Consider the following 23,263-nt stretch of genomic DNA (forward strand, 5'->3'; position numbering starts at 1 on the left):
GGGGCCCCCTCAGAAGCTCTTGTGGTGGGGGCCCCTGGGCTTGAGCTCTGTCTGCCCCGCCTATAATCCGGCCCTGGTAATAGGGTTATCAAACATGGTGTAAATTGAAACTGACTCAGTTGCCCTTAGCAACCAATTAGATTCCACCTTTCATTTACAAAGAGTCTGTGAAGAATGAAAAGTGGAATCTGATTGGTTGCTAAGTTGCTTTTGACTCCGTGTGGCATCCAGGCTTGTTCTTGAAATTTCTGGAGAGCGGAATAGTAGGAAAGTCCTATGATGTCATCAAATGCTCCTCCTAAACCGAGAACCTCTGCAGTGTGAGTGTGGACGCTAGAAGAATGGCTTATTTCCAGCAGAGCCGAGGAGTCAGACAGAGCTGCAGCCTAAGGGCTCATTCAGACGACCGCTCCGTTTGTCCTGGTCAGTTCCTGTTTTGTTGTGGACCTACTGACAGGACCCTCTTTTCAATATCTTTTGTGTAGGATCAAAAAAAAGGGGGGAAAGAGGGCGCTCGTGTGCAAACAATTATTAATAATAAAAAGAGGTGTAATGTATACACTCACCTAAAGATGTTGTACTCCAGATTACGCTGCCGGAGGGTTCTGAACACCACGTTCACATCGCCAATGATCCTGTCCTGACGCCCCTGCAGGGCTCTCACATGTGCCGCCGCTCGTGCTGTCACTTTCCGAGGACACGTGTATATCCAATGTTCTCAGATCGGCGCCACACTGGAGCTCCTGCTCCGGTACAGGAAGATCACCGTGGATGTCGGTGTCGGTCCAATCCCGTGGTGGAGCATCAAAGGGGTTAGTAACTGCCACTTCGACTGCAGCAACCCCGTGAGATCCAAATGAAGATACAGAATTAAGGTTCAAAGGGAAAAAAAATCACGGTGCCCCTGACGAAGGCAACCTTTGAGTTGCGGAAACGGCCGTCGGGTGGGTTGCGGCTCCCTCCTCCTGCATCCAGTGAACAGACCTACCAACAAATCATATAGGTAATCATCCCATGCTATATTTGCAATTACTTGTGCCTTGTGTCATGATGCGGCTTTGCTGTGTATGTATATTTTGCCGCATCTCTGTCTCCCTTATGACACCTAGTGGACACTCATGATATACATGTGTTGATGTCGGTCTAGTTTCCATGGATGTATGGTATTTTTATATGAGGGATCTGTGATCTGTTTGGGGCTTCTCTTAAGTCCTGCACTTTATCTGTTCCACCTTTTCATGTGTACCCTAATAATAAAATAAATTTGTAATTTCATTAAACCATGGGCGTATGATCGTTTTTTCTCTTTTCTTGGTGTTCATAATTATAGCGATTAGCCCTTTAATAGTCCTTTTCTGCACAGTGGTGTTTTTATGTCTTATAGACATATATTTATATGCACTATCATGGGCTAAAATATTGTATATCAACCATGTGTAGATGTATGTTGCTAATTACGTGTTTAAACATTTCAATAATTAGGTTAACACATTCATGTGGATTAAAACTACAACCCATGACAATCATATAGTGACATAATAAGACAATTAACACAACGAAGTAAACCAGTTCACCTTTACACAGATGAAACCAATGTATAATCATTTATCACTTACAACTAGGCAAAAAAAACAAAAACGAAAATGCCATCAGTAAGCCATGAGACCCTAAGGCTATGTGCCCACGCTAGAATGTCCCTGCGGATTTTTTTGCCTGAAAATCCGCGACTTTCGCGGCAAATCCGCACCCGCGAATTTGCCGTGGATTTTGATGCGGATTTCATTTTTTTTTTTTCCCCCATTCAAAACCAAAAATCCGGACCAAATCTGCACCAAACAATTGACATGCTGCAGATTTTTCCGGATCAAAATCCGCGGCAAATCCGCAGCGGAAAAATCCGCAGCATGGGCACAGCATTTCCAAAATGCCATTGAAATGGCTTGGAAGTGCTGCTGCTGCTGCAGATTTTCGGGAAATCCGCGGCAAATCCGCGGCAAAATCCGCGCAAAATCCGCAGCGTGGGCACATAGCCTAAATGTCTACAAACCCATGAAGTACCATATGTTCCTCTAATCTTGTACATTACAAACTACAAATTACTGTTACCATTACAGACATGGTGGCAACAAGGGTAATGCATGAAAAAAAAAAAAAAAAAAGATCAATGTATAGACACTTAACAGCACATTTTAAAAAGCCTAAAAAAAAAAAAAACCCCAAAAAACATAACACATGTTTTATTGTTGCTTGACCAGCCTGAAATGCCTTTTGTACATGCATGAAGTGCTTTGCAACCCATATACATAGGATGACATTACTACAAAACAACAAGGATTAGTTTAAAGGCCCAAAAAACAACACTATCCTGTTTGTGAGTCTCCAGTGTAGCTCAAAATGAATCAGGACCATTAATACATGCCAAACAAAGTATACAAATATGGCTAGATTCTGTCTACAAGATGTGCACATGTAGGTAGACAGAAGTAATGAAAATATCTGTACTCACCATATCTATTTTTCCTTCCAGGGGTGCATTGAGACCATCCATTCCTAGGGTAGACTATCTCTGCCACAGACATCCATGCTCGTTCCACCATTAGCCTGTCATGGTAGCCATCATCACGTATGTCCCATAGCTCAGGATGCCTCTCTACTTCCACAATCAGCCTCTCCTTATCGATCCTGGGCGCCATTATCAGTACCTGTGGTGTTCTCTGAGCTCAAAGTTCCTCTGCAGTGAGAGGACAGGTGCCCAGCTGCTGTCTGGCTGCAAATGAGACAGGAAATGTATGTTTGGCGCCAGAATTAATGGACTACAATTGACCTGATAGAAAAATCAGAAACACTTGTTACCAATCTATTAAAAACGGACAAGGACGATACGTGCTGAACACGGACATACTCCGTGTGCGGTCCGTGCAGGCACGGATCCATAGACTATAGCGGGTCAGTGTCTGCGGGCTGCCGGCCAAAAATGGACATGTCGTCCGTGTAGAGAACCGCACACACGTACTTACCACACGGACACACGTTCCGTGTGATTTTACGTGTGTGTGCACCATCTACCATAGAGTAACATTGGTCTCCGTGTCTCAGTGTCATCGGTACGTGCAAAAACGTACCAAACACGTACCTAAAACACAGATGTGTGTTGCGGGCGAATAGTAGAGATTGTGACCAAATAAGGGAAATTTTATCCAAACACTGGGGGATCCTCTTGAATGACCCTTTCTTAAAGGTGGAATATTCCTGAGAAACCAGGTATCACTTTTAGGAGGGCTCCAAATTTAAAGAGCATCTTAGCCCCAAGTAGAGCAAAAGCCCTTACAATAGGAAATAAAGGACCTAATTCTAACGTGATTGCAGGGGCCTTTAAATGTTTCATGAGGAATTGCCTGTGTTGTAAATCTATTCTACACAACAGACACAATTTCAAATCCTCCGCAGGTGAGCACTAGAGTTGATCGAACGGCCAATAATCCGGTAGCGGCGGATCACTGCCAGATTTTAAAGAGTCTGATCCGCTCCGGAATCCGGTGCCCATATAAGTCAATAGGGACCGGAATCCGGAGGTTAAAAACTTTTGTGGAGGGGATAGGAGCGAGCGCAGCATACTCACCGAGGCGCTGTCATGGCGGCACACTGCTTCTGGGTCACACTGTTACCTTCCGGAGCCGACAATGCAATATTCATTGTTTTCCCCGCCCACCGGCGCGTGTAATTGGTTGCAGCTAGACGCGCCCCCACACTGAGTGGCAGCGTGTCAGCTAACTGCAACCAATCACAAGCGCCAGGATGGCCGGTGTGCGGGGAAAGTAGTTCAAGTGTCTGTCGGTCAGCATGGTGGTAAAAAATAATCAAATATTCGGCAGCACAGATACAGCGCGGCGCTGCAACCCTAGCCATCGGGCTGTATCTGTGCGGCGTATCCAGTCACACGTGCGAGGCAGCCGGGTGATGCCATGGCAGACCCATACGAATCCCTCGCATGTGTGACTGCGGTGAAACCGCATGCGGCTTTTATTTAAATAAATAATTAAAAAAAAAAAGAAACACGACGTGCGGTTCCCCCTAATCTTCATCCCCAGCAAAGATAACGCCGAGTGGGGGCTGGTATTCCAACCCGCAGCCCCCAGCTATTGCCACATCTATTAGATGTGACAATTCCGGTGCGATACCGGCTCTTCCCGGAGGCGTGATGCGGTGCCATTCGGTTGACCTTAGGGAGATCAACATCCCGTGGTTGTTCCTTCCCGGTGAAAGACCTGGCTAGTTTCCTGCCAGCGTTGAGAAACATGTGATGGTGTCTCCGCAGGCCTTCTTGCTTTGAATATTTCCCAGGGGGCATTGCTCTAGAATCACTGCGTTGAGAAACACGTGATTGTGTCTCCGCAGTGGTGGATGTTGATCTCCCTAAGGTCAACCATCCTTGCTCACATGTAAATAAACACAGAGAAAAATCCTTTATTTGGAATAAAATACAAACACCCCCTCCTTCACCTCTTTATTAACCAACACCCTGCAGCTCCGACGTAATCCACAGGAGGTCCCACACCGCTTCAGCTCTGCTACATCTGAATATCACAGAGAGAGGCACAACCGACCGCTCTCTGTCAGCTCCAGAGAATGAATGAGCTGCGCATTGAGCGGTGACGTCACTCAGGTCATTTGCGGTCACAGCTGGAGTTTCCCACGGTCCTTCATCTGTGATCGCAGGTAACCTGACCTCCGGGGGAGGTCACGGAGTTCACAGATCTGCCTCTCTTAGCAGAAAAATCGCAGTTTTTTTTGGCCAAGAGATGCAGATTTTGTGCTGAAATTTTTACACCATATTCCTGCATCCAACCTACACCTCCTGGCAAAAATCCAAGGTGTTTTGCCGCGGTTATTTTTCTGCGATTTTTGCCGCTTTTTTTTTGCTAGTAGGTGTACATTCGGTGCATCAGCGATCAGCACCAAATTTCCACTTGCTGGCAGAATTTTTTTTTTTCCTTTGGGCCAAGGGATGCAAATTTGGTGCTGAAATTTTTACACCATATTCCTGCATCCAATCTACACCTGGCAAAAAAAACGCGGTGTTTTGATGCATTTTTTTTGCCACGGTTATTTTTCACGCGATTTTTGCCGTGTTTTTTTGCTAGGAGGTGCACATTTGGTGCTGAAATTGTCTGCACCAGATTTCAGCACCAAATTTCCAACTGCTGGAAGGAATTTCTCTTCTTTTTACAGCCTGCATTTCTCTGAGCATGAGCGTGCATGTACCTAGAAACACATACACGCTCCTGTCAGAAGTGTGCGGCTGTGCTGCGATGTCAGACTCGCGGGAGTCCCTCGCATGTGGCTTTTTTTATATAAATAAATAATTAAAAAAAAATCCAACGTGCGGTCCCCCCTAGTTTTCATCCCCAGCCAAGATAACACCGGCTGGGGGCTGGTATATTCTCAGCCCGCAGCCGCCCGGTATTGTCGCATCTATTAGATGTGACAATTCCAGTGCGATATCGGCTCATCTCGATTGCCCTGGTGCGCTGGCAATTGAGGTAATAGCAGGAGTTAATAACTGTGCACGGCTGCTACTAAACACTAGGTTGTGATAGCACAGGCGTCTATCAGATACCTGCATCACACAAACCTGTACATGAATGTAAATAAACACAGACACAAAAAATCGTTTATTTGAAATAAAGTACAAAACTCTTCCTCCTTCACCATTTTATTATCCCCAACACACCCCTCCAGCTCCGGCGTAATCAACACGATGTCCCACGGCGATACATCCAGCACTGCTACATGTCAGAGCGAGCAGCCATAAAGCACGGCTGCCCGCTCTGAGTGTAGCCATTTACTGAGCCGCGAAAAGCGATGACCGCGGCAGAGACTGTCAAAGGTTGGGGCGTGCGTCAGCTTGCAACCAATCACAGATGAGAGGACGGCCGGTGGGCATGGAAAGCACAGAAAGCTGTGTGATTGCGTGCTCAGTACAGGAAGTGAATGCGCGACCCGGAAGCAGTGTGCCGCCATGACAGTCTCGGTAAGTATGAAACTCATTTATTTCTGATTTTGTTTATTTTTAATAATTGCCGATTCCGGATCGTGCACCCGGGTGCGGAACAGATATAGCTCAGAAACCGCGCGGATCCGGACTATTACAGTCCGGATACGCTCAGCCCCAGTGAGGACTCGTTCCCTATTAAAGCCCACCTTACTTGTCAATCGACATTTATTACCTACCTAATTGAATGTGAGTGCGGTAAATTATATATTGGGAGAACAGTACAGGAACTCCATAATAGGATTAATTCTCACAGACATAACATCAAAAATATGAATTACACCTAACGGTATTTGGTAATTCGGTTTCCAGTAGTCCCTCAGGACAGCACCACAGGAGGAGTTAATCCCCTTGACCTATACAGGGACAGGATCACAGAGAGGTTTAAAAGGCCCCTCCCACCTCCACCCTCCAGTGTCTTTTCAAGTACTTACAGAAGGATGGATACAAACGGTTTATACCAACAAATAGTAACTCATCTGCAAGATAAACCTTAAGGGGAGCGAAATAAGGGTGCTGTCCTGAGGGACTACTGGAAACCGAATTACCAAATACCAGTAGGTGTAATTCATATTTTCCAGAATGTCCCTCAGAACAGCACCACAGAACTACAGCACTACAGAAGCCATAAGGACACAAGTCCCGGGCAAGAAATAGGTTAGACATATCAATCTGTAAAACCAAAAATATGGATAGTAGTAAGAATCTGCAAGCATATGAAATCCTATGCAACGCATCTTAAGGGTTACCAAACATGGCTGGTGTAGGATCCATAACACCCAGAACCCACCAATGTCTGAAGAACATTAGAAGGGCTAATTTTTTGATAAGTACCGTCGTGTAATGAAAAACTACAAGGTAAATCACCATAGTGAGTGTGATATATTCTATACTGCTGAATATTCAGTATAAATGTCGTAGACAGCTTATACTACAGAAACCAGATATAGTGAGAAATACCCGAAAAATGGGTTAGATGAACATTCTTAACACCACAACTATAGAATAGATGTCAAAGTCCTTAACAGCCTATCAAGGGATGAATAAACCACAGCCTGATAGAATGACCACCGTCTTAGATCAAGAATAAACTTGTCCGTGCGTAATAAACCAGGTCAGTACTGCCATCAGCTCTCCTAGGCTCAAACGACTGCCCCTGGTCACAGACCAGCCCATCGTACCACCAGAGGTGGTACGATGGCCCCAGAAGCCCAAGATGTCAATGCATAAACTACTGGATCTCGAGTAATGAGACGGACTGTCATGAAAACTAAAGACATGAAGATTTGGAGTCTGGAAGGCACGTCTTCCGATATTAGCAAGCCAAGTACATCAGCCGACTACTTAAGGCTGCTTTCACACATCCGGTTTGAGCAGTGCGGCTCAATCCGGCTGTGTGACCTATGCAACGGATGCGGTGAAAACACTGTATCCTTTGCATAGGTTTTTCACGTGCGGCATGCTACTGAGCATGCACAGTGGCAAAAACCGCATGCAGCGACCGGATGCGGTTTTTGCCGCATCGCGCCGCATCCGGCCGCTATAGGCATGCATTGAAAAATGCACTGCATCGGCCGGATGCTGCGCGATGCGGGGTTTTTTGCCGCACGAAAAAACGTGCCAGGCAACGTTCCATCCAGCCGCCGCATCGGCTAAATCGGTCGCATGCGGCAAAAACCGGATGGAACGCAAGGCCATGCGGCACAATGCGGCTTTAATTAAAGTCTATGCAGGAAAATCGCAACTGGCAGCAAAAAAAAAAAAAAAATGTTGCGATTTTCCTGCAAAGTGCCGGATTGTGCCGCAGAGCAGAAACCGGATGTGTGAAAGCAGCCTGAGGAAAGCATTGTTCACCATTCCCAAGAGGCAGATGCCAAGTACAGCGGGGTATGGAATCTGGATGTGATGAAAATGTAGGTGGCAAAACCTCAGATCCAATATAATATATATATATATATATATATATACAGTGTGAGTTAAAGAACTGGTTTGTCATATCCATGGCTGCTAAGGCAGGAGCCTAGTGTTGCCCTGATCTGGTGTAAAGAAACCACTACCACCTGGGGCAGACTACCCAACTAGAAAAGGGACTATACTCCATTAGCATGTAATTACCACTATATCGGACACTAGCGTAAACATACCACACAGTCTTCCATAGTGACCAGGGAACATCTTCTAGAGGAATCAGGGCCTCTAAAAATCACAGAGTGATATTTCTTTTGACAGCGGTGAACCCTGGATTTTATCTCGTGAGAGCAGTGAGCCTAAGGCCTAAAACACACTTCCGCAAAAAAAACATCCGTATGACACGGTCCGTTTTTCGGGTCCGTGTTCCGAATTTTTGGGGCGTTTCTCCGGTACGTATGGCATCCGAGTAATGGCGTATGTGAGCCGTGTGTACGTGTAGAATGTCCGTATTGACATAAAATACGTACGTGTGCTGTCCATTTTTTCAGATCCGTATTCTTACCCAATTAACGATATCATTCATCATGAGATCCTGGTGTTGTTGTTTGCCTTCAATTGACCTGGTAGATTGGAAACAAGGGTTTCCAATTTTGTGATGAAATACGGACACGGACGATACGTGCTGAACACGGACATACTCCGTGCGCGGTCCGTGCAGGCACGGACCCATAGACTAAAGCGGGTACGTGCCTGCGTGCTGCCGGCCAAAAACGGACATGTCGTCCGTGTAGAAAAGCGCACACGTACTTACGACACGGACACACATTTCGTGTGATTTTACGTACGTGTGCCATCTTCCATTGAATAACATGTGTCTCCGTGTGTACGTGTCTCCGGTACGTGCAAATACGTACCGCACACGTACAAATTACATGGATGTGTGTTGCGGGTCTAAGAGGGAGACTATGGAGCTCCCTGCCCCAAGATGTTAGAAAACCTCACAGGTTATTTACGAGATTCTGTATGTTGAACAATGGACCAGAAAACTAGTCCGATTGCCAGCAAGGGACCCGTCACAGTAAAACGGGGCTATTACCATGATCGGCTACATTCAGTTCTTTCCATTATAGGATGAACTTGAGAAATATTTCTCTCTAATCATAAGTTATAAATGAGAGACCAGAGCTAAGCAACTAAGCACAGCTGAATACTACTGAATAGAAAGGAAAGACCGAAGCGGAACTCAGATTTCTGTTCTAAAGCCGTAATAAGGAGAATTACCAGGTCAACTGAAACATGGATGCCTATCACGCTAAGCCAAGTGCAGGTCCAGAAGCGTGAGGCCCCTCTAACCAAAGCCGATGCTAGAGACCCAAGATGCGAAGTATGCAGCCTGAGGCGCAAGGGACTAGGCCACTGGTGCAAGGCCAAAAGGCGCAGAGGCGCAAGGCCAAAAGGCGCAGAGGCGCAAGGCCAAAAGGCGCAAGGCCAAAAGGAGCAGAGGCGCAAGGCCAAAAGGAGCAGAGGCGCAAGGCCAAAAGGCACAAGGCACAATGCCAGAGGCGCAAGGCCAGGAAGCCCAAGGCGGAAGCCCAGAGGCCCGAGGCCAGAGGCCCGAGCCCCAAGCCCCGAGGTCCAAGCGCCGAGTCCCAAGCCCCCAGAGTCCCAAGCCCAGAGGCCAGAGGCCCAAGCCCCAAGCCCAGAGGCCCAAGCGCCCAGAGGCCCAAGCCCAGAGGCCCAAGCCCAGAGGCCCAAGCCCCGAGGCCCAAGCCCAGAGGCCCAGAGGCCCAAGCCCAGAGGCCCAAGCGCCCAGAGGCCCAGAGTCCCAAGCCCAGAGGCCAGAGGCCCAAGCCCAGAGGCCCAAGCCCCAAGCCCAGAGGCCCAAGCCCCAAAGCCCAGAGGCCCAGAGTCCCAAGCCCAGAGGCCAGAGGCCCAAGCCCAGAGGCCCAAGCGCCCAGAGGCCAGAGGCCCAAGCCCAGAGGCCCAAGCCCCAAGCCCAGAGGCCCAAGCCCAGAGGCACAAGGCCCAAGCCCAGAGGCACAAGGCCCAAGCCCAGAGGCCGAGAGCCAGTGAAGCCAAGCCATGAAGGGCAAGGCTGAGAAACAGTAAGACCAGAGACGTCAAGCAGTGAGGCCTTGACTGTCCCAAGGTGCCAAGCCAGCGTGTGGTCAGAGCTGTGTGGCGTGTGGGCCGAGGCCAAAGCCATGAGGTGCGATGCGGGAGCCCCACGTTTGTGAGGTACGAGCCAGGAGGCGCGAGGCCGGAGCCAGGAGGCGCGAGGCCACATGAGCCGTCAGGCTGGAGCAGTGAGGCTTCGAGGCGTGAGCCAGAGTCATCACAAGGCCAGAACCCTGAGGCGAGAGGCCAGAGTTGTGAGGCCCCATCAGAGTTGCCCTTAAGAGTAATTCACCTGTGAACTTCAGGATACACCTACTACATGAGTGGTATCCTAAATGCCAAATTAGTCACACCTGAACCAATTAACTCACCTTGAGGTTCAGCTGGAGGGCAAGTTCCAAATGCGAGATAATGTGTTATAGCCACAATTTTTCCTCCTATAGAAGGAGTAAATCAGACAGAACCCGGTCTGGTGAGATAATCGTGGAATCAACTGAGTGTTATTAAACCACAATAGGAGGATCAACATAAGGTTCCATCAACAGGTAAATTCTGAACTTAAACATGAGGTCTGCTGATCCCAGCAGAACATGAGGCAGCAACCTCACCATGCAGCATAATTACTTAGAAAGTTCCAAGGCTAAATTTTTGTGCATGAGGCCCAGGTTTGCATAAGGCATGCAGCTTGAGTCAGCCCAGAGGCCCCGCAAATTCCCAGTGCACTTACCTGTGCAGCCTCCACTGTGCTGTGGCTTCACCCTTCTCTCCACCTCCAAACCTTAGAGGGATAGAGAAAACTGGGTAATGCCAAGAGCCCTCCATGAAGAGAAGTAGCATCATGGGCAGGAAGACCACATCATTGCAGATGGTGCGCTGATGGCTGAGGGACCTCTCTTGGAGAGGTGTCGGCCCCGGACCTCTTGACAGAGAGAAGGGAAGGCAGAGACCCCCCGATCTCAATGAGTCCGTTCTCATACAGCGAGCAATGGCTGAGGGACCTCTCTTCGAGAGATGTTGGCCCCAGGCGACTTGACAGGGTGAAGGGAAGCCCGAGACCCCCGATCCCCCTGAGCCCATACTTCTTAAGTTCGTATGATGAAATTCCAAAAGATAAAATAGCTCCACTCTAGAAGCACCTCTCATGCGTCTGTCTCCTGAAGGGACAGGAAAAACACTGGAGGTGGGAGGGGCCTTTTAAACCTCTCTGTGATCCTGTCCCTGTATAGGTCAAGGGGATTAACTCTTCCTGTGGTGCTGTCCTGAGGGACATTCTGGAAATTGGTTTTATGCTACATGGGCTATCGAGACACACTACAATTGAACATGGGAAAAAGGCAAAAATTAGGGTCACCCCTATTGACCATGTTCCCCCTCAGACACACAATCGAGTGGCAGTCCTGAACAGAAAAGAGACCTACTGGATCTACAAGCTAAACACCTTGAAACCAGTGGGTCTCAATGAGGTCACCGATCTGTTCCATTAAGGGTCCCTAGAAAATCTTTGAATTTCTGAGATATTTTTTGGTGTATGGTGTAGAACTGTGAACCTCAGTATTCTGCTGGTATGCTTGTGCTCCATAACATGCACGCTATTACTCAGATCCACAGTCAGCTGGTCGGATTGTGATTTTTCCAAAAAGCGCACTGATGACAAATAACGTGCTAGAATTATACAACCCTGAACCTCTGATGACATTACTGCCATGCGCACTTTTTTCCACGGTTTTGACCTTGTTTCACTCCCAGGTCGGACACAGTCCACGAAGGAAAGCTTAGTACTGATTACTCTGCCACCTACTTCCACGCTGTGCTGTAAAATAGGCTTCTCTTTCCTTGTTTCTGTTTCTTCCTTTCTCATTAACCCCTTCAGCGCCCGGGCACTTTCCTTTTTGCGCTTTTGTTTTTTGCTCCCCTTCTTCCGAGAGCCGTAACTTTTTTATTTTTCCGTCAATCTTGCCATATGAGGGCTTGTTTGTTGCGGGACAAGTTGTACTTTTAAATTAAACCATACGTTTTACCATATGGTGTACTGGAAAACAGCAAAAAAATCCAAGTGTGGAAAAACTGCAAAACAAGTGAGATGGCACAATAGTTTTTGGGATGTTTTATTCACAGTGTTCACTATATGGTAAAACTGATGTGTCATTGTGATGCCTGAGGTCGGTGCGAGTTTGTAGACACCAAACATGTGTAGGTATACTTGCATCTAAGGGGTTAAAAAAATTTCACAAGCTTGTCCAATAAAAGTGGCGTAAGTTTTGCGCCATTTTCCGAAACTCGTAGCGTTCTCATTTTTCGGGATCTATGGCTCAGTGATAGCTTATTTTTTGCGTCTCGAGCTGACATTTTTAATGGTACCATTTTTGCGCAAATGCTATGTTTTGAGCGCCTGTTATTGCATTTTGCGTAAAACTAGCGGCAACCAAAAAACGTAATTTTGGTGTTTGGAATTTTTTTGCCACTACGCCGTTTACCAATCAGATTAATTGATTTTATATTTTGATAGATCGGGCATTTCTGACCGCGGCGATACCAAATATGTGTATATTTTATTTTTTTTTTAACCTTTAATTTTCAATGGGGTAAAAGGGAGGTGATTTGAACTTTTAGGTTTTGTTTTTTTTTAATTTTTTAACTTTTTTTTTTTTACTTTTTTTTTATTTTATTAGTCCCCATAGGGGGCTATAGCGATCAGTAATCCGATCACTCTGCCCTATCTGCTGATCACAGCTATACAGCTGTAAAACAGCAGATTTGATCACTTCCTGTTTCATTCAGCTCCGGGCTGAGTGAAAACTAAAGTGACTCGTCATAGCTGCAGGCGTCATCACACGACCCTGAGCTACCATGGCAACCACAGTAAGTCACGTGATCACTCACATGACTTTCGGTGGGGGTGACGGTAAGTAAAAATCATGACCGCGTGTATATGCATCTTGCTGCCAGACTTTGGCAGCGAGATGTAAGTGGTTAATGTTACGGGTGGAATGAGATTCCACTCGTAACATGCAGGCACACATGTCAGCTGTTAAAAACAGCTGATATGTGCGCAGATCGCCGCATCCTGCCCGCGGCAGGGGGCGGGGCTTAGCGGCACACGCTCCATGACGGATATATCCGTCAAAGGTCGTGAACATCGTTCCCTCTTTTTGCGGCTGAAAGCCACCCTATTAAATTAATTTTTATCACTAAAGATATAATAAGGGGATTTCATTCTTTTTGCTCCTTCCACTTTGATTCTATGACTGCTGTTCTATCGTGGACACTACTAATTCCCTGGTGGCACATCCAATAGTAGCTTTTCAGATTCCTATCTATGCACATTAACCCTTAAGGGTCACTGGTTCTAGAACAAAGAAAAGGTCTGAAAATTTTTAAACAATCAATTTATTTTATTTTTTAGATCTCTTTATATTTTATTCCGAAAAAATTCTGTCTAAATATTTTATAGCATGTTTTTAAATGATTATCAATCTGTTTCCAATTTATCTTTTTATTTGGATATGTTATGTTTTCCTGCTATATGCGTCATTCCAGCCCAATTTTTTTTATTTTGGGGGCTTTCCTTGCTTTTTTTTTCCTCTCTCTTGTATTTATGCTGGGATCTTTGTATCAGCAGCAGATATGTTGTTTTTGTGCTGTATGTCCTGATGAAGAAAGCAGAGCTCCTGAAACGCGTAGACACAAGCTAATATAAAGGAATTTTTATCATCTTCTTGTCCTCTCTCCTGGTGAATAGCATGGCATAAACCCCTTTTCTATTACTCTCTGTTATCTACCACGGGGGCTGCAGCAGAGTTCCCCTAAACACCATATGCTTATACAGGAGTTGTGACTGGCACAACTCCTCGAGGTGAGTGCAAACTTTTATATTTTTCTTGGTATATATCGGGTAAGACCCTATTGCGCTTTCTCTTCCACAGTTTATTCAAATATTACCGTAACACACTATGCCGTCATGGTTTAAAATTCTGCAGGGCACACAGGGTCCCCCTGCTTATGCCAGCACATCCAGGCTCATTTGAATCTTGCCAGTGACCATCTGGATGATCCATAGAGGCATGGGAGACGGTCATGTGGTCAAGTGAAACCAAAATAGAATTAGTGTTAGAGCATTGAAGATGGGTCGTGGCAGCATGATTATGACCCGAAACACACAGACAGGGCAACTAAGGACCTGAGCCTAATAGATAATCTTTGGAAGGAACTGAAACTCAATGCAGCCCAGAAACCTAAAAGATCTGGAGAAGATCTGTATGGAGGAGTGAACCAAAATCCCTGCTGCAGTGTCTGCAAACTGGGTCAAGAACTGTAGTAAATGTCTGACCTCTGTAACTGCAAACAAAGGTTTCTGTACCAATTGCTAAGTTCTGTATTTCCATTGTATCAAATACTTATTTCATGCAATAAAATGTAAATTCATTATTTAAAAATCATGCAATGTAATTTTCTGTATTGTTTTTTTTATTCTGTCACAGTTGAATTTACCTACAATTAAAATTACAGCTCTCTCCATTCTTTGCAGGTAGGAAAATTTGCAAAATTTCCACGTATCAAATTTGAATATTGTAAGAGTAAGCTTCTTACCTTTGCATATAGCTTGAGTTGCCTTTCTGAGGAAGACAAGATGGTTGGATCAGCGGTTCTCAGGAATAGTGGGTCGCTGTTCAGGCACCAGATTTTGTTGTCGCCATTCAGCATGGGACATATAAGATTTTGTGTCTGTGGTCCTAATTAAATTATAAAGATCAAGTATGTATATGTGACGCCCTGGCCTATCAGGACGTCATAGGGTATTGTGCAATCTGCCCTTCTGTGCAGTACACAACTCCTCCTTGGTTACGGGTCCCTAACATACGGTGTTGCCAAGAACAGCTAAGTAAAATCCTAGGAACACTCTGCACCACACCCACAAGATACACCAGTGGTCGGCCTGAGTGGAATAGGGTCGCCCACTTGGGGGGGGGTTAAGGGGAGGTCAGGAGCAGTCAGTTGAGGAGTAGTGTTGAAGGAGAGAGGAGGTCAGGAGCAGGGCTCCTTGAGACTACTAGGTGGCAGACGTTGGTCTGGGCCTGGTAGGAGCAGGAACCCCGATCGCAGAGGATCATGACAAAGGGCACGGAACTGCCGAGGAGGGCAGCCGGCGGCCTTGTGCCATCTCCGGGCAGGGGCCATGGCACAGCGGGATACGAGGACCCTAGGGCAGGGAGTAGCTTCAGGCGCCCTGTCAATTCCCCTGACGAGGACGGAGCCTTCAAGATCCGTTCTCCACCTGCTCCAAAATCTGGGTATTATAACAACGAGAAGGATAGGACTTTCCACATATATGGTCCAGGAAATCCCAAGCATGAACCCTGAGAGCAAGCTCACGCAGTTAGCCATACTGGTGAGCAGGACCCGACTAGTTCTATACTACAGGGATCCAACAAGAGTCAAGACACAGTGCCAGAAAAGGGATACAGACCAACAAGCAACACCAGCAAAACGGGACCCAAAACGTGCTCCCCCAGTGGCAGTGGTGCTCAGAACTTTGGTTTACAAGTTGTCGGTGTCAGCGTTATTGGACTGAGTGAGTATGCAGTGACCCTTACCTCCCCAACAGCACTCCCCCGTCATCATCACCGAGTCCTGGGGAATTCCCCCTACCCACGGAGGGGTTAAACACCTGGCTGCCCACTCCAACGCCACCGGGTACTCCCATCAGAAGCGGTGGTACTCCATGTTACCACACACCATGTGTGGCGTCACGAAACAGACTTTGTCCCCTGTACATACCCCCCTTTCAATTCGAGTGTCGGCGTGACCCCCGGGTCCGGAGACCCCTCGAGCCACCGCGGATCTGGATCCGAGCAGCCCGGCTGCTGACACGGGGGCGGGAGATAGAGATAGAGATAGATAGATAGAGATATGAGACGCCCCTCTGAGACAATAAAGTATCAGGAGTAGCTCTCCCTTTGACTCAAACAAATAAAAAATTACACCATCATCACTCATTTATATAAGACAATATAAACTTTTTAGTTTCACATTCCTGAACTTCACTTTTAACAAAGAAACTGAAACTATACAAGTCCTTATCTAAAGTAAACAGAGGTCTCTGCTGCATTACACCAGGGGAGACAGTACAGACTCTTAAACGAAGACAAAATGGAGTGTAGATTTAACAAAATGGATTCTGCTCTCATTCAAGCAATACACAAATGGATGAATAAAGCGTACAGCTTGGCTATAAAAATAAAAAATTCTCCCCATCAAAAATTCAAGAAAATGTGTTAAAAGATGAATAGTTTGTAAATGATCCATTATAAAAAGTACACAACCGTAATGACATAAAATCAACTCTTTATTAACAGATAGTAAAAGTCTATTAATATTTACAAAAACAGACATTTTATTCATGACTATGGCTTCACTCTTGTGTAACTTCTCTGATGTTTAACAAGACCTGATTTCTGAGCAAAACATTTACCACATTCTGAACATGAATATGGTTTCTCTCCTGTGTGAATTCTCTCATGTTTAACAAGACCTGATTTCCAAGCAAAACATTTACCACATTCTGAACATGAATATGGCTTCACTCCTGTGTGAATTCTCTCATGTTTAACAAGACCTGATTTCCAAGCAAAACATTTACCACATTCTGAACATGAATATGGTTTCACTCCTGTGTGAATTCTCTCATGTGTAATGAGATCTGATTTGGAAGCATAACATCTCTCACATTCTGAACATGAATATGGCTTCATTCCTGTGTGAATTCTCTCATGTCTAATAAGATCTGATTTCAGAGCAAAACATCTCTCACATTCTGAACATGAATATGGCTTCTCTCCTGTGTGAGTTCTCTCATGTTTAATAAGCTCTGATTTGTCAGTAAAACATCTCTCACAATCTGAACATGAATATGGCTTCACTCCTGTGTGAATTCTCTCGTGTCTGATAAGATGTGATTTCAGAGCAAAACATTTCCCACATTCTGAACATGAATATGGCTTCTCTTCTGTGTGAATTCTCTCATGTGTAATGAGATTTGATTTCTTAGCAAAAGATTTCTCACATTCTGAACATGAATATGACTTCTCTCCTTTGTGACTTTCAGTTCCCTTAGCTTTCTGTGTTGAACTCCTGGTACCATCATCTGCCATAAATAAAATTGAAGTTATAAGCTTTTAATAATATAACCTCAAAACACACACAGGCACACATAAATCCATATAAATGCCAAAGTGTGTTGCGTTCTACTTTAAAAGGTCTATGTGACAGAAAATACCTATGTGTCATAAAATGACATCATTTTAAAAACTGCACCCTTCGAATTGCTCAAAACGACTTTCAATAAAACATATCTACAAAAGCATATCCAGTGGCACTCAATAATATAAGGATACTTTGGCATTGCATTACTTCTGTAGAAATATTAGAAAAAATTGAATACATAGGTAATGAGAAAAAATGAGTAAAACGACATAGGCATTGCATTACTGCTTTAGAGATATTTGCAAAGTGAGATTCTTAGATAATGACCAATCCATGTGAGCCCGATAACCTTGACAAGCACCTGACCAAGCACTCTGCCCTATAGCCAGGGTCTGTCCACCATCTTATTTAGCCAGGAAGCAGACATGCAGATTTTTTAATCACACAGAGGCATTTAAGGTTAGGTTCCCAATATAATGAGATCACCTTGTCGAGGTATCGGGCTCACATGGGTTGGCCAATACATAAGCTAAGAATCTCTCTTTGCAAATATCTCTAAAGCAGTAATGCAATACCTATGTCTTTTTACTCATTTTTCACATTAGCTATGTATTTATCCCTTTTTTGTAATATTCCTACAGCAGTAATGCAATGCCAAAGTACACTTTAGATGCATCACAGGAAATAAAGCAATGTGGAAGGAACAAATAAACATTTTAATTTTTCCCACAAAATTGTTGCTTTAACCACAAATGTTCATATTCCCAAGGGTAAGATGAGAAAATGGACCATATTCTGTTGTGCAATTTCTCATGTGTACGCAGATACCCCATGACTTGGAAGGGAAGGAGCACCATTTGACTTTTGAAGAACAAAATTGGCTGAAATAGAGGATGCCATGTCACGTTTGTAAAGCCCTTGATGTGCCTAAACAGTGGAAACACCCCACAAATTATCTCATTTTGAACTCTACACCAATGAAGGAATGTATATAGGTGTGGAGATCATACAAGTACCTTTATATAGGGCAAGGGGTCTTTAGCAGACCCCCAGTTATTATGGCGACCCATTTGCACGCAATGATAAATGTTGCTGGGGACGTTGGATATGTGGAACGTTGTACCCCATAGGCTGCGAGCTGCAAATGCTGCTGTCAAAGATTGAAAAGTTAACAGCAATGGGAGAAGCTTACCTCCACTGAATAACTGAATAGACATCATCTGCTGGCAATAATGGAGACTCAGCTTTTGAGCCCGCAAGAATTAATATAGAATGTAATAATACATTACATATTGAGAAGGGGTTAAAGAAAACCTGGCAGCTACAAAAACACTATTTACCTGCAGATATAGTGGTAATCTGAGTACCTAGCATTTAAATGATATCTATCTGGTTTATTAGAACAGTGTGTGACGCTAGTCACTGCATGGACAAGCCGTGAGGCAGGGTTGGCAAACATTCTGGAGTCAGATACAAAAAGAGCATGCCGTGAACTAAGGGGAAAGACAAAGGCGTAATCAGCTCTGGGGTCAGAATATCAGGAGGATAGCGGACATGGGCAAATGGAAGGTCAGAGGAGGTCCAAGGTCTGGCAGCTATAGATCAGAGCACAAATAACCGAGGCCCACATTCGCAGGGAGCCGCGGTGGCGTCGGACTCTGTTCACAGGCAACCCCTGAAATTAGTTGCTCGGCCTCAGCTGAGTGTTTTACACTGTTTTCCAGTCCTGTGGCGTCGTTTGTGGCTCCTTGAGACTCAGGAGGCTAACTTCTATTCAGCTGTGTTCTCCCTATTTAAGGTTTGAGATTCTGTTACTGTAGATGATACCTTCAGTTTATGCTCCTGTGATTCCGGTCTTTGTGGCGATCCTTTGTGGGGTTTGCATCTCCACTCCCGGTGGGAGGGGGCTGTTAGATCAGGGTTTGGACAGGAGTTAGGGTTAAGCTGGTGGTCCAGACCTGGATACCATCAAGCCTACCTCTGGGATCAGGGACAGCACAAAGTCGCTAGTCTGTGGGCCAGTTTTGGGGTCTGTGCTCCAGCTATCCTGGCACCTCCGTGATACCCTGGGTTTAGGACTGACTACTCAGCTAAGTAACTGATCACTCAGAACAGGGAACCCTTGAAAAAAATCAAGCACCTCCCAGTTTCAGATTGAACTGAGCTTTCGCTCAACAATCTAATAGCTTGGCACGACCCGGATTCCATAGGGAGGCAAAATTGTCACTCACAGCGTACAAGACAGCAGAGAGATTGTGACACAGTAACTACAAGGAGAAAATGTAGTTACATTCTCCCAGCAGCTGCTCACTTCCAGTCACCAGCACAGTGGGAGAGGCTGTAACAGTCACCACTCACTACATAGTGGGGGCACAGTAATCAACCCTCTTGTTCCTTGGCTGACAGCCTGTGAGCGTTAAGTGTTACTGTTTCCCGCACTGCATCGGTGACTGTATACGAGCGGCAGCAGGGAAAATGTAACTTCATTTTCTCCTTGCAGCTGGGAATGTGACTGTTCTCTTTGTTATTTAATGGTGGCGCTTAACTGAGGAGGGTTACCTGTGGAAAGATCTCTACTCCGTTCATCATTCCGCACATCCATTTCTCCTTTTTCCATTGTGTCTGCAGCGTTCTGCATATCTTTTCCCTGAATTTCAAAGCTGTAAAATAAATAATGTAAAAGTCACGGACAGAAGGAAAAGTCATGTGGAAGGTTCTAGATGGACGCTTCTGCTACCAGAGCCGTGTGGCCCCTGAGACCAATCCATGCATGGCCTCTACGCCTCCTATATCCCCCGTGCTGCCCTAGAGTCAGTTCAGCAGGGATAGAAGCAGACGTGGCAGGGTCCACTTAGTGTGGTACATTATGACATTGGGATTTCCTTCATTGTTTTGTCTTCACAATTTGGACGCCCTAATGCTTATTTTTCCGTCATTTGAGAATTGTTTTAGTCAACAATGTTGTATTTTTGAAAGTCTTTTAGAGGAAAATTAGTTTTATTCAATTGTTGTTCTTTAAGGGGACGAACAGAGGCGTAAATAGAAATCATGGGGCCCCATAGCGGAAGTTCTAATTGGTACCCCTCCCCCCAAAAATAAAATCTAATTAGTATTCAGTTGGGTCATATAAGACTTCTCACAACTTTACAGCCCTTACAAAGTAATTTTTCTCTTAAAGCCCAAAGATTCCCCTTTCACTGCCCCATAATATATAATGCAAGCAGTGTATGATACCTCCACAGCGACTTCCTCCACACCAGGGCTGAGGCGTCGGTAGGAAAAATGAGACGTTTCCATCCACTCTCTATACAGACACATCTGCAGGTTTTTCTCACTATCTGACATCAAATCAAACTAAAGTGAAGAAAGAAAAATGGCACTGAAAAAATCCAAAATATTTTCAAAATTTTTTTTTTATTTTTTAAATCCAGTGAATAAAGACCACAATGTGTGTCAGTGACGTTTCGTTCCTTCCTTGGACCTTTATCAAACTCACTATAAAGATCCATAAGAAAAATACAAAGTGAATATTATGGGATATTGCAGCCGCTGGGGACGTGGCCATGTTCCAATTGTGCCCATTTTCTGTTCTATAGATAAATCTTTCCTATGGATCTTTCCACAAGTAATATGTATGATGTTTGCTCTAATATTCATGCACCTTTCAGAGAATATTCACTTTGTGTTTTTCTTATGTATCTTTATAGTGTGAGTTTGATAAAGGTCCAAGGAAGGACCGAAACGTCACTGATTGACGCACATTGTGGTCTTTATTCACTGGATTTAAAAACCCTAGATGTGCCCCACCCAGATGTACCACCATTCATCTATCCTTCCTACAGCCCCCCCCACAGCTTGCAGTCTCTCCCCCTGCGAGCCTCCCCCCACCCCCGACGTGCAGTCTCCCCCCCGCTAGCCCCCTCCATCGTGCAGCATCGCCCAGTGTAAGCCCCCCAATATGCAGCCTCGCCCCCTGCCCTGTGTAGCCCCCCAATATGCAGCCTCGCCCCCTGCCCTGTGTAGCCCCCCATATCCCCCTTCCTTATGGAAGCCTCCACAGCCCTGTGCTGCAGCTTCAGCCCCTTCCCTGTGATATATACACGAGCTGCAGCCCCCAGTAGTGACAGGAGACACTTTTATTTCTTCCCCCAAAATCCAGTGTGACCTCAGCTCTATAACTAATGAGGAAAAGCTGAATCTTCCCCACCTCAGGGTCAGGATCCGTCCGCTCTGCACAGGAGCCCGAGCACTGCTGCTTCCCCCCTCACAGATCTGCACAGCACGAGGAGGCCCCGCCCATTCCGGTGACGTCATTCCCTCAAATAAATCAACTCCACTATAGACACTTCCGTCGCCTCACGTCTTATGAAATCAGATCACGCCCCTAACACGTGTCAGTAGTGACGTCATACCGGAAAGGATCCCGTACATTCTAGCATCCACCATCCCAGTGGCCAGAGGGTAGCGTCTAGAATGGAGTTGATTTTTTTCAGGCAATGACGTCACGGGAAGGGGCGGGGCCTCCTCGTGCTGTGCAGATCTGTGACCGGAAGCAGCAGTGCTCGGTCCTGTGCAGAGCGGACGGATCCTGACCCTGAGGTGGGAAGATTCAGCTTTTCCTCATTAGTTATAGAGCTGAGGTCACACTGGATTTTGGGGGAAGAAATAAAAGTGTCTCCTGTCACTACTGGGGGCTGCAGCTCGTGTATATATCACAGGGAAGGGGCTGAAGCTGCAGCACAGGGCTGTGGAGGCTTCCATAAGGAAGGGGGGTATGGGGGGCTACACAGGGCAGGGGGCGATGCTGCATATTGGGGGGCGTACACTGGATGATACTGCACGATGGAGGGGGCTAGCAGGGAAAGAGGCTGTACATTGGGGGGGGCTCGCAGGGGGAGAGACTGCACATGGGGGGGGTTTGCAGGGGGAAGAGACAGCAAGCTGTGGGGGGGTTTGCAGGGGGAAGAGACTGCAAGCTGTGGGGGGGTTTGCAGGGGGAAGAGACTGCAAGCTGTGGGGGGGTTTGCAGGGGGAAGAGACTGCAAGCTGTGGGGGGGTTTGCAGGGTGAAGAGACAGCAAGCTGTGGGGGGGTTTGCAGGGGGAAGAGACAGCAAGCTGTGGGGGGGTTTGCAGGGGGAAGAGACTGCAAGCTGTGGGGGGGTTTGCAGGGGGAAGAGACTGCAAGCTGTGGGGGGGTTTGCAGGGGGAAGAGACAGCAAGCTGTGGGGGGGGGGGTTTGCAGGGGGAAGAGACTGCAAGCTGTGGGGGGGGTTTGCAGGGGGAAGAGACTGCAAGCTGTGGGGGGGTTTGCAGGGGGAAGAGACTGCAAGCTGTGGGGGGGTTTGCAGGGGGAAGAGACTGCAAGCTGTGGGGGGGGGTTGCAGGGGGAAGAGACTGCAAGCTGTGGGGGGGTTTGCAGGGGGAAGAGACTGCAAGCTGTGGGGGGGTTTGCAGGGGGAAGAGACTGCAAGCTGTGGGGGGGTTTGCAGGGGGAAGAGACTGCAAGCTGTGGGGGGCTCGCAGGGGGAAGAGACTGCAAGCTGTGGGGGGCTCGCAGGGGGAAGAGACTGCAAGCTGTGGGGGGCTCGCAGGGGGAAGAGACTGCAAGCTGTGGGGGGCTCGCAGGGGGAAGAGACTGCAAACTGTGGAGGGGGCTGTAGGAAGGATAGATGGATTGATGAATGGTGGCACATCCGGGGTGGGGACGGATGGATGGGGGCAAATCTAGGGGTTTTAAATCCAGTGAATAAAGACCACAATGTGAGTCAATCAGTGACGTTTCGGTTCTTCCTTGGACCTTTATCAAACTCGCGCTATAAAGATACATAAGAAAAATACAAAGTGAATATTCTCTGAAAGGTGCATGAATATTAGAGCAAACATCATACATATTACTTGTGGGAAGATCCATAGAAAAGATTTATCTATAGAACAGAAAATGGGCACAATTGGAACATGGCCTCGTCCCCAGCGGCTGCAAT

The 23,263-nt window shown here is 46.3% G+C and overlaps 2 protein-coding genes across 3 annotated transcripts in view; one reads left to right on the forward strand and one right to left on the reverse strand.

Annotated features, from left to right (window-relative positions):
• Nucleotides 1–23,263, forward strand: part of LOC142261428 (uncharacterized) — a 170,000-nt gene that overhangs the window by 126,545 nt on the left and 20,192 nt on the right. The window lies entirely within an intron of this gene.
• On the reverse strand, nt 16,434–21,629 carry LOC142261429 (uncharacterized). 2 transcript variants are annotated; one of them, XM_075332117.1, is made up of 4 exons: nt 21,489–21,569; nt 20,516–20,635; nt 19,841–19,941; nt 16,434–17,222 (listed from the first exon to the last, which is right to left on the reverse strand). In XM_075332117.1, exons 3-4 carry the CDS (start codon nt 19,917–19,919, stop codon nt 16,483–16,485), a joined length of 819 nt encoding a protein of 272 aa, XP_075188232.1. In that variant the 5' UTR covers nt 19,920–19,941; nt 20,516–20,635; nt 21,489–21,569; the 3' UTR covers nt 16,434–16,482. The 2 variants fall into 2 exon arrangements, with proteins under 2 accessions (XP_075188232.1, XP_075188231.1); XM_075332116.1 differs by lacking the exon at nt 20,516–20,635 and having other exon boundaries at nt 21,489–21,629.

Source organism: Anomaloglossus baeobatrachus, unplaced genomic scaffold (genome assembly GCF_048569485.1).
Source record: "Anomaloglossus baeobatrachus isolate aAnoBae1 unplaced genomic scaffold, aAnoBae1.hap1 Scaffold_219, whole genome shotgun sequence".
Taxonomy (NCBI): Eukaryota; Metazoa; Chordata; class Amphibia; order Anura; family Aromobatidae; genus Anomaloglossus; species Anomaloglossus baeobatrachus.

Coding starts and splice junctions, on each gene's coding strand:
- LOC142261429 (XM_075332116.1), bottom strand. CDS start 21,595: ATGACGTCACCGGAATGGGCGGGGCCTCCTCGTGCTGTGCAGATCTGT. Junction 19,942..21,488: donor GGACGGATCCTGACCCTGAG/GTGGGGAAGATT, acceptor TTTATTTTACAG/CTTTGAAATTCAGGGAAAAG. Junction 17,223..19,840: donor GAGTAGAGATCTTTCCACAG/GTAACCCTCCTC, acceptor TATTTATGGCAG/ATGATGGTACCAGGAGTTCA.